Source organism: Ursus americanus, chromosome 21 (genome assembly GCF_024610735.1).
Source record: "Ursus americanus isolate L20-20 chromosome 21, mUrsAme1.1.p, whole genome shotgun sequence".
NCBI classification, from domain to species: Eukaryota; Metazoa; Chordata; class Mammalia; order Carnivora; family Ursidae; genus Ursus; species Ursus americanus.
The window spans coordinates 158,577-170,429 of NC_142147.1; the positions used below are offsets into that span (position 1 = coordinate 158,577).

An 11,853-nucleotide genomic window follows, 5' to 3' on the forward strand; every position below is an offset into this window, starting at 1 on the left:
TATCTGACAGCAATAAATTTATTAAGTATCCCCCCCCAAAATAGAAACACAAACCAGTAAAAAAAAAAACAAAAGAAAACAAAACAAACCATAAAACAGGCCTGGAGCTGACAAGAAAGCAGACACAGAAGTGGACCTGACCTATGGTGGGAAGACGGGACTCATGTGGGGTGGGGATGCCGTAAATACTGGAGGACAAACACTCAGGAGCCCTAGGGTGCCGTGACCAGAGCTGGTGGGGACAAGGCTGGGGGTGGTGTCAGTGGCGGCATGGCTCTGGGGGACAGGCCTCTTGGCCACAGCCACAGCCTGGCTCTGCCCCTCCAGCTGCTTCATTTGGGGCCCTGAGCCTCGGACTCCTCCTCATCGTCTTCGTACATCTCGCCCTCCTCCTCGGCCGTGGCGTCCTGGTACTGCTGGTACTCGGACACCAGGTCGTTCATGTTGCTCTCGGCCTCAGTGAACTCCATCTCGTCCATGCCCTCGCCCGTGTACCAGTGCAGGAAGGCCTTGCGCCGGAACATGGCGGTGAACTGCTCCGAGATGCGCTTGAACAGCTCCTGGATGGCCGTGCTATTGCCGATGAAGGTGGAGGACATCTTGAGCCCCCGGGGTGGGATGTCGCACACGGCCACCTTCACGTTGTTGGGGATCCACTCCACGAAGTAGCTGCTGTTCTTGCTCTGGATGGCCAGCATCTGCTCGTCCACCTCCTTCATGGACATGCGCCCGCGGAAGACAGTGGCCACGGTCAGGTAGCGGCCGTGGCGGGGGTCGCAGGCAGCCATCATGTTCTTGGCGTCGAACATCTGCTGGGTGAGCTCAGGCACCGTGAGCGCGCGGTACTGCTGGCTGCCCCTGGCGGTGAGCGGCGCGAAGCCGGGCATGAAGAAGTGCAGGCGGGGGAAGGGCACCATGTTCACAGCCAGCTTGCGCAGGTCAGCATTGAGCTGGCCGGGGAAGCGGAGGGAAGTGGTGACGCCGCTCATGGTGGCCGACACCAGGTGGTTGAGGTCGCCGTAGGTGGGCGTGGCCAGCTTCAGGGTGCGGAAGCAGATGTCGTACAAAGCCTCGTTGTCGATGCAGTAGGTCTCGTCCGTGTTCTCCACCAGCTGGTGGATGGACAGCGTGGCATTGTAGGGCTCCACCACCGTGTCCGACACCTTGGGCGAGGGTACCACGCTGAAGGTGTTCATGATGCGGTCAGGGTACTCCTCGCGCACCTTGCTGATGAGCAGTGTGCCCATCCCAGACCCTGTGCCCCCGCCGAGAGAGTGGGTCAGCTGGAAGCCCTGCAGGCAGTCGCAATTCTCACACTCCTTCCGCACCACGTCCAGGACGGAGTCCACCAGCTCAGCGCCCTCGGTGTAGTGACCCTTGGCCCAGTTGTTGCCAGCCCCGCTCTGACCTGTGGGGGTAGGGGGGCAGCAGGAAGGGGACACAGACTAGTCAGACCTACGGCGCCTGCCTGAACATGCCATCCACAGAGCAACTGTGGAAGCTCTGTGCCTGTTTCCTCCCTGTGAAGTGGGGTGCCCACGCCTTCTCACTCCCTCCATGGCCCTCCACACCAGCCATGCTGCATGCTGGGGACCCCTGTGTTAAGGGCCTGGTGCCCAGTGTTAAGGGCTCTGGACAGGAATTGAGAACCTGGAGTGGCAGGTCCTGCTTTGCCTCCGTAGGGGGGTTCTGCGGGAGTCTATCAGCCCTCCCCTCCAAGTTCTGGCTCGCCATGCGGGAGGTGTAAACTATAACCCCCAGAATTCCTTGCAGCTTGGGGTCTGAATGTGGATTGATATCCGTCAATTGGGGTGCTGAGGTCCAGAAGACAGAAATGGGGTAAGGCACTCTTGATCACAGCAATGCTGCATGTCTGTGAACTTGAGTCCTCTGGAGACTGACTCCTGTCCTGCCAACTCTGTAACAGTCCTATAAGCTCAATTCTCTGTTTCACACATTGTTCTGCTTGCAATACACAAGTGGTTTCTATTCCCTGCCCAGAACCCTTTCTCTGGGCCTCTGTTGCCAAATGCAAAATGTGAAGGTCAGTTCTGTCCTGCTAAGGGGTGACTTTGCCCTGTTGTTTCTGCTGACCTGGATTTGCCTGTGATGGTGTCTGCCTCAGAGTGTGGGACAAGGGAAACTTACCGAAGATGAAGTTGTCAGGCCTGAAAAGATGCCCAAAGGCCCCAGACCGGACGCTGTCCATGGTTCCGGGCTCAAGGTCCACCAGAATGGCCCGAGGCACGTACTTATGAGCTGAGGGGAAAGGGGTGGGTTATGTGGGTCACAGAGGGTCAGGGGCTCCTCCTGCCCTCTGAATCCTGCCCTGGCCTGCCAGAGTCATGGGGTCACCAAAAGCGCTCAGACTGGGGTCAGAGAGGCTGGAACCATGTGTGAAATGGGGACCATGGTCAACACCCCAGACGGCCACGACCACGTACTACATCCCCGTGGACAGGTTAGTATTTCTCCAGTTCACTATGGACATCATGTTACACCAGTGGCTAAGTGGCCCCTGCTCTAGACCCCCCATGGGCTTCCTGAGGAGCCTCCAGGACCCTGCCCAGCCCTGTCCATCCCCTAGACTGCAGGTGTCATGTGAGGGTCACACATATCTGAATCTCACTGGTGGCAGTCCCTAGGGTTCCTCATCTTTGCTTTGTGAGTCTTGGGTAACCCTGCCAAACAACCAATAGGAGGGCGTCAAGGAGCCCTTTCCCCCCTCCCCCCAGACCCAGTGTGGGGGCAGGGTGGGAGCTCACAGGAGGCTTCGTTGTAGTAGACGCTGATGCGCTCCAGCTGCAGGTCTGAGTCCCCCACATAGTTGCCGCTGGGGTCTATGCCATGCTCGTCACTGATGACCTCCCAGAACTGCAGGGGGAAAGAAGGGTCAGCCGGTGCTTACGACCCCCACCAGGCCCTTTCCCTCCCATGGACTCAGCCCTGGGTGTAAAATTAGGGGCCTGGACTTGAAGCTTGCACTAGCCCTTCTGAGTGACTTCAGAGAAGAGCTCCAAGCTCTGTCGTCTGTCAGAAAATTATCATAGTAAATACGCACATCGACTGTCTGTACGTTCATGGTGCCTGGTGCCCTCAGAGTGGCTCAGGGCTCAACTGACACAGACCCAGGCTCCCCAGACTCTCCTCTGCACTTGCTAACCAGGAGTCTTGGACAGCCCACTCCTCCATGAGGGGTCAGTAATAAACACCCTCTTGGGGCAATTTTCTTTATTCTCTCTTTTCAGATAAAGGAACCAAGGCACAGAGAAGGCAAAGAACTGTCTACAGAGACAGAGTCCAGGATTCACATGCCCTTTCGTGTCCTGGCAAAGATGTCCAGAGACAGGGCCTGGCAGGGTCCCATATCTCATCAGCCTCAGCCAATGAGAACCACAGGGGCCCTGGGTAGGGCATGACTCGCCTGATTCACCCAGCCTGTCCGCGAAGAGCTGGCACAGCCCAGACTCCCAGAGTTCGCTCTCTCCACTGCCTACTGTCACCCACCCTACACCTCCCTGGACTGGAACCCATAGCGCTTCTCAAAATCTGCTCCCAGCGCACAAAAGGACGGAGCAGGGTCTACATTCAGGAGCTGGACCACCTCTTCCTATCTGTGTGACCCTGGGCAGGTCCTGAAGATTCTCTGTGCCTCAGGGTCCTCATCTGTTCATTGGCCTGATGGTGAAAGCAAGTCTCTGTGGGAATAAAGCGAGTTAATCGTGTGAAGCATGTGAATGCGTGCACGTGTGTCAGCACACGAAGACACATCCCCCTGGGTGAAGGGAAGGCTGCACAGAGCTTGGCCCGCACCCCAAGGACATTTCCAAGCTGCGCGGAGCACAGTGGGCCCATGCCGGGAGGGTCATTAGTCACACGCAGTGTGACTTCCCAGTGCCCCAACCCTTTGCTCCTCAGGGCTGGAGTGATTTTCAGAAGATGAATGGTATGAAGGCCTCGAGAAATAACAGGCCTCTACATGTCAGTCATGTGCTGGTAAAAAGACAGCTCAGTGAAGAAAGCAGTTAGAACCCAGGTTGCACATATTTATAGAGATGTCTCTAACAGAGGTATCTGCTCCAGGGACCTGGGCCTGGGAATGTGTGTCTGGGCTGGGGGAAAGGTCTTTTCACTGTTTACCCTTTGGCTCTTTTGGAATTGTCACATGTTAATTTCTAAACAACAACAAAAGATTAGTTAGAAAATATTTTTTAAAACTCTGATAATTAGGGGCACCTGGGTGGCTCAGTCCGTGAAGCGTCTGCCTTTGGCTCAGGTCATGATCCCGGGGTCCTGGGTTCAAGTCCCACATTGGGCTCCCTGCTCAGCAGGGAGCCTGCTTCTCCCTCTGTGTCTGACCTTCCCCCCTGCTGGTGCTCTCGCTTGCTCTGTCTCTCTCAAATGAATAAATAAGAAATATTTTTTTAAAAATAAATAAAAGATTGAAACTCTGATCATTACGAACAGTGTTATCATTATTATAAAATGCATAGAAAAGTCTTGTCAGTGCACCCAGAGAGGCTGTTACCGGAGGTCATCACTCAGAGAGGGTAGGAGCTGGATTTGCTCCCTGTTTTGTCATTGTTAACTGTTCTTTTTACACTGTGGGTGTTAATTTTGTATTTAGAAAAAATAAACACAAGGAAATGTCACTGAGGCATTCAGGGCCTGATCAGAACTTCCTACCACTGCTTGGGTCTCCATGGCCTCCTCGGCCCAAGGCCTGCATTAAAGTGGGAGCCAGGGGCTTGGTCCCCAGAGCTCTGAGACACCCCAGCCCCTGCAGAGGAGTGAAGAGCTGGAGACAGCAAGTGTGGGGCCAGGACAGATGGAGTCAGTCACCCTGCCATCAACACATCTACAGAGAGTTACTGAAAATGCATCTCTGGAAAGCATGGTCCTCCAGGAGGTAATGGACCAGATTCCAGTACCAGTCCGTGTGTGCCACTGACTCCCTCACTTGGGACCTCAGTTTTCTCATCTGTAAAGTGGACACAATTATAGTACCCACATTAAGGGGTTAGCACAAGGCCTAATGCATTCAGCAAATGGTGGCTTCGTTGAGTTAAAATAGTAGATGCTATTTTAAATCTCTAACCCATATGCACAGATAACAAATAAAAATAAAGGTTTTAAAATATCAATATACTTTGGGATACCGTGGAGCAGTAAAACGTCATCACTGACACGAGCACATCCCCGAGACACATCCTTGAGGACAAAGCACATTGCATGATGATGTATAGAGTGAAAAGGGAACCTCAGAAGATGTTACATTTTTCTACAAAGATATATATAGGTGCACATGCAGAGGAAACAGGCTTGAAGAATGGAAAACAAAATTATTCCCCCAGGAGAGCAGGACCTCGGGGCATGAGGTGGCTAAATGGGCACTTTGGCCTTATCTGCACTGTTTCAACTTTTTAGAAGAATATATTAATAATTGCTTTTGTAGTTAAAACTAATAAAAATGTGATTTAAAATAAGTACCTTATCAGTAAAATATATTATGTAGTATTTAATCAATAATAAAATACAATTTTGTAAACTAAATAAGGAATAATTGTGACCATCACTACAGTTGAGAAAACTGCCAGGTGGCGCGTGGACCCCAGGGTCCTGGCCAAGGCTCCTACTTCAGACTTCAGACCCCCGCGCCCTCGGCGCTGTCCGTGGTGCTGATCTCTGGCCGCGTCCCCGCTCTGGGGCCCGGGAGGCGTCGGCCAAGGCAAGTGGGGGCCAGCGGCTCCGCGGAGGGAGGGCTTGCCGACTCCTGGGCGTTAAAACCTTTCAGAACCTCGAAGTCTCTCCCCACCCCGAGCACAGCGAGCGCTACAGTGACCCATGTAGGAGGCGGGTTCAAGGAAACCAGGAAATCCCTCCCTCCATTGGCGGTCAGGGCCAGGGCCCGCCCCTCTGAGGCTCCGCCCAGCGGCCGAGGGAAAGGGGCGCAGACAAAGGCTGCTGAATGGCCCTGCACCCCAGAGGCGAAGGATGAGGTCCCGGATTCATCCGCCTGTTGTGTGGCGGCTGTGGGAGGGGGAGCGTCCCCGCCCATCCTAACGGATCCGTGCAGACCTAGACTCAAACCCCTGCCCTGTCCCTCCTGGGCGGTGCCTCAACTTCCCGGAGCGACCCCGGGGGAAGGACGATCTCGTATCTCACCGCATCTCTGTGAGGTGGTGTTCCTGAACACGGGGCCCAGCGCTCAATACGCAGCGATCTTTGTCCCGAGTGTACTGCCGTCAAGCTACCGCTCAGGAGAGGTGTGTCTCTCCTGGCCCCAATCGCCCTGACCTCTCTCCATCCCCCACAGCCAGGCCCATTGCTAGAGCAGGGGTGGGGCCGAGCCAGGCACCTCTCCAGGGCGGGCAGGCAGGACAGCAGCCGCCCTTGCCCACCCGTCAGCTGCTGGTGGTGATGGGAAGGAAAAGTTTGCTCACTCCCCTTGCCAAGGAGCCCACAGCCACGATGGGATCAGGAAACAGAAATGGCCAATGACCTGCCTGTCCACAGGGCAAATGGCAGCATCCTCTGGGCCCTCAAATTACCTACCTGGGGCCTGGCCCCGGGGGCTTGAGCCCTTTCTTTGAGTTTGGTCTCTGGAGACTTTCGAGGACAAGCAGGCCAGAAGGGAACTGCTCAACTGCTGTCATGGGTCACCAAAAAAGGCAGAGGTGGAAAAGAAAGAAACAATTCCTCTCCCCACAAAATCCACCTCTCTCTGGTTTGATCAGATACTAATTTTTAAAACAACATAAAGTAAGAAAATCAACCCAAAAGGAATAAAAAATAATGAGCAAACCCAGGAGGCCACATCTCTAAGAAGCAGGAAAAAAATCTCAGCCAAGGACACTTGTCCAGCACTCAGGTTACTGGCTCTGCCTTCCTCCCTCCCCCTCCTGCCACACCCCCCCCCCAACCCCAGCTATAGCCAGGGTGTGGACCTGCCTTTGCTTGATAAGTGTCTGTCCCAGCCATAGAGGGGAGGGGTGCATAACCAGATCACCACTCCCCTAGGCTCAGGCAGAACTCAGGGCTGCCCTCCCTCCCCCCAGTGACCCCTGACCCTCTGAGGAGCAGATGTTCAGGGCAGGCCTGGCCCCTGTGACCACATTAATGAGCCCTCCGCCCCTCCCACCTGGCCAGGGCAGCTGTCAGTGACTGCCCCAGGAGCCCTGATTTGATTTGCGGCCACCATCCCCCAGGCCTCCCCCTCTCCCAGCTCCTTCCTGGGGCAGGCACAGCTGTTTCTTCGGGTGATTAGGGAGTCTCCCTGGTACCACCCCTCCGCCCCATCCAAGTCGCCTCCACCCTAGAGAAGAAGTTGCAATTTACATGTCAGCCACGAGGCTGCCCCAGCCCTGTTGTAATTAGCTTTTTGTTCTTGCCTGGTTTCCATGGCAACAGCCTCCAGAGGAACCCCTTCCTAGGCCCCTTCCCCTCCAAGACCGGTCTCCTCCCACTGCCTCCTTTGGGAAACCCGCCCTGCTCCACTCCCACCCTGGGTCCCTGGCCTTGGTCCTGACAAAGCCACCCCCCACCCCCACCCAGTTCCCCTGTTTTGTTCTGTGGGGTGCCCCAGTGGATAGCAGGCCCCACCCACCTAGCCTGAGTCCTGGGCTGGACGTCTGCTGGGATTGAGAGCCGGGGGGGGGGGGGGGCAGGGGTAGCATGGCTCTGTCTCGCACTTGCTGTGTGACCTTGGGCAAGGGACAGTCTCCCTGGACTTGGGGATGTGACACCTGTCTCCTAGGTTCCAGTGGGGATTATACCACCTCCTCTTCCCCTTAGTCCCAACATCTTCGAGGTGACTAACAATGGAGGGGAGGGGCCCGGTGGTGATGCAGCTCTCCATCCCAGGAGATGGGCTTTGTTCCTACGTTCCACCCCCAGACTCCACAGTCCCTGGGTGGGTGCTGTCCAAACCCACGGGAGTTTTACCCGGGCTGGGCGGAGCTGAGGGAGAGTCCGGTCCTGGACCAAGGTCACCCCGAGTCTGGGCCCAACCCCTCCCCCAACAAAAGAATAGGGTGGGGTCAGGAAGCTGAGGGTGGTAACAGAGAGGTTGGGGGCATGGGGGTGGCTATGGACGCTTGCGGACCGCCTGTTCCTGGGGGAAGTGGGAGCAGGGCAGACAGAATCATTTCGGCTTTGAAGGGAACGCCCCACCCAAACCTGCCCACCCCACCCATCTCGCTCAGGGCTGAGTTGCGACCCCAAAGAAGAGGACCACGCCCAGACAGTCCCCGCAGCTGCAGCCGTTGTGGATGGAGCCCAGCCGCCGACTTGCGGGGCGCTCCCGCACGCCTGAGGTAACCCGGCAGGGACAGAGAAGACGGTGTGGACGTGGCAGGGCAGGGATCCCGGTGCCCCCGCCGCCCGGCGCGGGGCCCGGCTCGTCCCTTTGTTCCTGGCTTCGCAGCGGCAAGTGCGGCTCGGGGTGCGGCGCCTCCCTGCTTCCCTCCCTCCGGGGCCCGGCTCTGGGTGGGGAGGCGGGTTGCGCGCCGGTGTCAGGGCCCGGAGCCTGGGCCGGGGGCGGGGGTGGGGGTGGGGGGGCGGCGCGCGTCCTCACCTTGGCCCCGATCTGGTTGCCGCACTGGCCGGCCTGGATGTGCACGATCTCCCTCATGCTCGGTGCGTGTGGCGGGCGGCTGCGGGACACGCGCGTACGGGCCGGGGCTGGCTGCGGAGGGTCGGCCGCCCCCGCCGGCCGCTCTTATAGGCTGGGCCCCGCCCGCAGCGCCCGGCCTGGCGTCACCGCGCGCGGCCAATCAGGGGACGCCGCCGCAGAATGCAGCACCGGCCCTGCAGCATCAGCACCGCGCATCCCCGCTCCGCCGCGCGATGCGGCGCTCCTCCCGCCGCCTCCTCCCGCCGCCACCAGGGTCTGGGGGGTCCGCGGGGAGGGGGGCGGGAGTCTGGGGGCCCCGCACACTGAAGGGAGGGGCTGGCGAGCTCCAGGGAGGACAATAGAAGCCCCTCTTGGCTCTCGGACCCCGCCCAGGCTGCCCTCTCGGGTCCCACCTCTGCGGCAGCCCCACCCCACGGCTTTGCAAGGACAGTCTTTCTTCTCCACACCCATTCAGGGACCAACCCCATGTTCCCACCCCAAAGACCGAGATGGACGCCTCTTAGCTCCCTGTCTTGTGGCATGAAGGGACAAACAAGGTACTCTGAGCTTTGCTGGATCCCTTAGGGGTGGGGGAGGCAGGAAAAGGCTGCAGCAGGCATTGAAACCTCCAGAAGAAAGCATGCGGCAGGGCTCAGAAACGCCTAGTCAGAAGGACGGCGGGTTACAATGGCAGCTCTGAGCTGCGCGGTCCTTCTCTGCAGTGGGGCATACCACCCACCCCTCCTCCCTCAGGACCTGGTACATGGGGATGTACCTTGCCAGGCACAGTGCCTGGTATGCAGCCGCTGCTCAATGAATACTGGTGTCAGGAATTACTGAAAGGACACAAGCCAGGAGAGGGACTGACAGGGTGGGGGAATGGTAGGCAGTGATTTCTGTCTGACTCACGTCCTGGTGTCACCTGGACTCTTGGTCCAAGTGAGGCCAACACACCATGGTGGTAAGGGCTATGTAGTGAGACAGTGTGTGCGTAAAGCAGAGATGGGGGATTCTTGGGGGGAAATGGGGAAAGAGGGTCCCCTGGGAAGAAGAGAAAGGAGGGTATCAAGTTGACATGCAGTATAGACATTATATTACACATACATAATACCGCTGGCTTAATATTCTACTGGGATCAGACATTGTAGAAACCACGTTATAACAAAGTCCTTCTGATATTTCAGGTCCCACGAACAGCCGGCTGAACAGGCCTGTCTAGGCTGCGCTCAGGAGCGCATTGACAGGGTGTGGCTGTGCATAGGCCCCTCTTTCCCCCCACCCTGAAGCTCTTCAGTTTGGCTAGTCTAGAAGTGGGTCTTTTGTTCTCAAGAGACACCCCTCCCCCACAATGTGTCCATGATGTGGCTTTCTGTGGTTGGCTTCCGGCTGCCTGGGGCCCCTCCCTGTCCCCCGTTCAGGGGGTCCTTGGTGAGCATTTGGCTCTTCCCCAGAGCTGGCTGCACCTCCCTGTCTGAGCAAAGGAAGCAGCTTTGCAGCATTCTGTCGGCCAAGACCCGTTATCCACATGCCCTGCCTCCCTGCGTGATGGCGTTGGGCCAGGCCAGCTCTCCCTCCATCCCCAGAGGGCTCTGGTGCCAGGTTCAAGGCTGACTCACCGTCCTGTCTCCCAGCAAAGGCTGGCCCTGCCGGGAACCAGCTCCTGGCCTTGAGGCCAGCAGTCTGGGCTGAAGCTGCCAGCATGGGTGGGGACTGGCAGGGCAGAGTTGGGGGTGGCTGGCCAGTGGCTGCAGAAGACTTTAGACATTACTAGACCTGCCTTCAAACTGGCTGGTACCATCACCCTTGCTACCGCCAAACCTGTATCAGGAAGGGGGTCGACTGCACGCTCAGTATCTGTGGAGGAAACCAGGTGGGCTCTTCAGTGAGAAACCCAGGTTTGCAACAGAGGGAGGACCCAAGGGCTTCCAGCACCAGGCAGCAGGGCTCACCCCAGATGTGTACTCCTTCGCTGCTGGACTTGGACAGTCCCTGGACACCCTCACTCCATTCTGGGAGGCCTTGCCTCAAATACTTCCTACGAGGGCAGTCCTGGGGGAGAGCAGACCCCAACCCCCAGCACACTCTGTGCTGTGGGCAGACATGGAGGAGGGGCAGCATGACTGGGCTGCGACAGGGATGTGCTCAGGCTGAGGTCACATATGGGTCATGGTGGTCCTGCTTCTGCTGCAGCTGAGAGCAGCCTGGACGGTGCTGAGTCGGGTCCCCATGGAGGCGACTGGGGTGGGGCAGCTGCTGTTTCTCACTGTAGTTGCTCTGAGCTGGGGTTTACACCATGAAGAGAAAGCTACGACACAGGCCCCGAGCGGGTGTGATCGGGGCCCCCACACTCTCCCCTTGGACAGTGCCTCAGGCACTCTGGGTCCTTTGGGGCTGTGGCTACTTCACCTGGGCGGGCCAGCCATGGTTTCTGGCTGGTTTCTGGGATTCGCTTCTCCCTGTCCATCACCCTCAACCCCACCCTTGCCCCTCCCCCTTCCTCCTCCCTCCAGCTTCAAGCCATTACCTGAAGGAGGTGAGGCGGGTGGCGATGAGTCCGCACCAAGCACAGCATTTATTAATAGACGGCTTCCCAGCCCTGAGACCCTGGACACTGGCCCCTGGTTCAGGCTGGCAGCCTCTGCCCTGGCCTGTGCAGGCGCTGGCCGGCCCTGTCTGCTGGGTATGTGCGGCACACGTGGATGGGCCCCCAGCTCTCTGGTCACCACCGAGCCTTAGATCAGCCGCCCTCCACGGCAGCTCCTGTAGATGTGGTCCCTCTGCCTCAAACAGGAGCTCACCACTTTCGGAAGCAGTCGTGGGGGGCCAGGCCTTGCTGGTCACAAAGCCCCTTTTCTTGGGGCCCTCCTGGGGAGCAGAACTTGTCACGCTCCCCACACTGAGACTCCAGGCACAGATCCCCAGACCCGGCAGCAAAGGTGGGTGTGTGCAGAGCTTGCCTGGTCCCTGGGTGGAGGTGGAGCTCTCCAGGAGTGGGCAGAGACGGAAGCCCGGGACCTGCCTCTGCTGCCTGTGGCCCCACCGTCTCCCCAGCCTCCTCCACGCTCCGCGGCAATCCTGGAGATTGGTGCTTCTTCCTTTCTCCAGCCTCAGAAGGTCCATGCATCCACACCTCCAAATCATCTCGTCTGTCCTTCTTGGCAAGTGACTGTCCCGGTCACATAGGCCACATGATATCACCACCTCCCTCTGCCCAGCACCATGGCCTCAAGCCTGCGGCC

The 11,853-nt window shown here is 57.9% G+C and overlaps 1 protein-coding gene across 1 annotated transcript; it reads right to left on the reverse strand.

Moving 5' to 3' along the window:
* TUBB3 (tubulin beta 3 class III) lies at nt 1-8,681 on the reverse strand. The gene is made up of 4 exons (XM_045772765.2): nt 8,576-8,681; nt 2,766-2,874; nt 2,149-2,259; nt 1-1,408 (listed from the first exon to the last, which is right to left on the reverse strand). Exons 1-4 carry the CDS (start codon nt 8,630-8,632, stop codon nt 333-335), a joined length of 1,353 nt encoding a protein of 450 aa, XP_045628721.2. The 5' UTR covers nt 8,633-8,681; the 3' UTR covers nt 1-332.
* Nucleotides 8,682-11,853: the final 3,172 nt, after the last annotated feature.

Excerpts from the sequence above, each read along its gene's own strand:
- TUBB3 (XM_045772765.2), bottom strand. The coding sequence starts at position 8,632 with ATGAGGGAGATCGTGCACATCCAGGCCGGCCAGTGCGGCAACCAGATC. Across the intron at positions 2,875-8,575 it reads GCAACCAGATCGGGGCCAAG|TTCTGGGAGGTCATCAGTGA; the intron begins GTGAGGACGCGC and ends TTCCCCCTGCAG. Across the intron at positions 1,409-2,148 it reads GCCTGACAACTTCATCTTCG|GTCAGAGCGGGGCTGGCAAC; the intron begins GTAAGTTTCCCT and ends CTACCCCCACAG.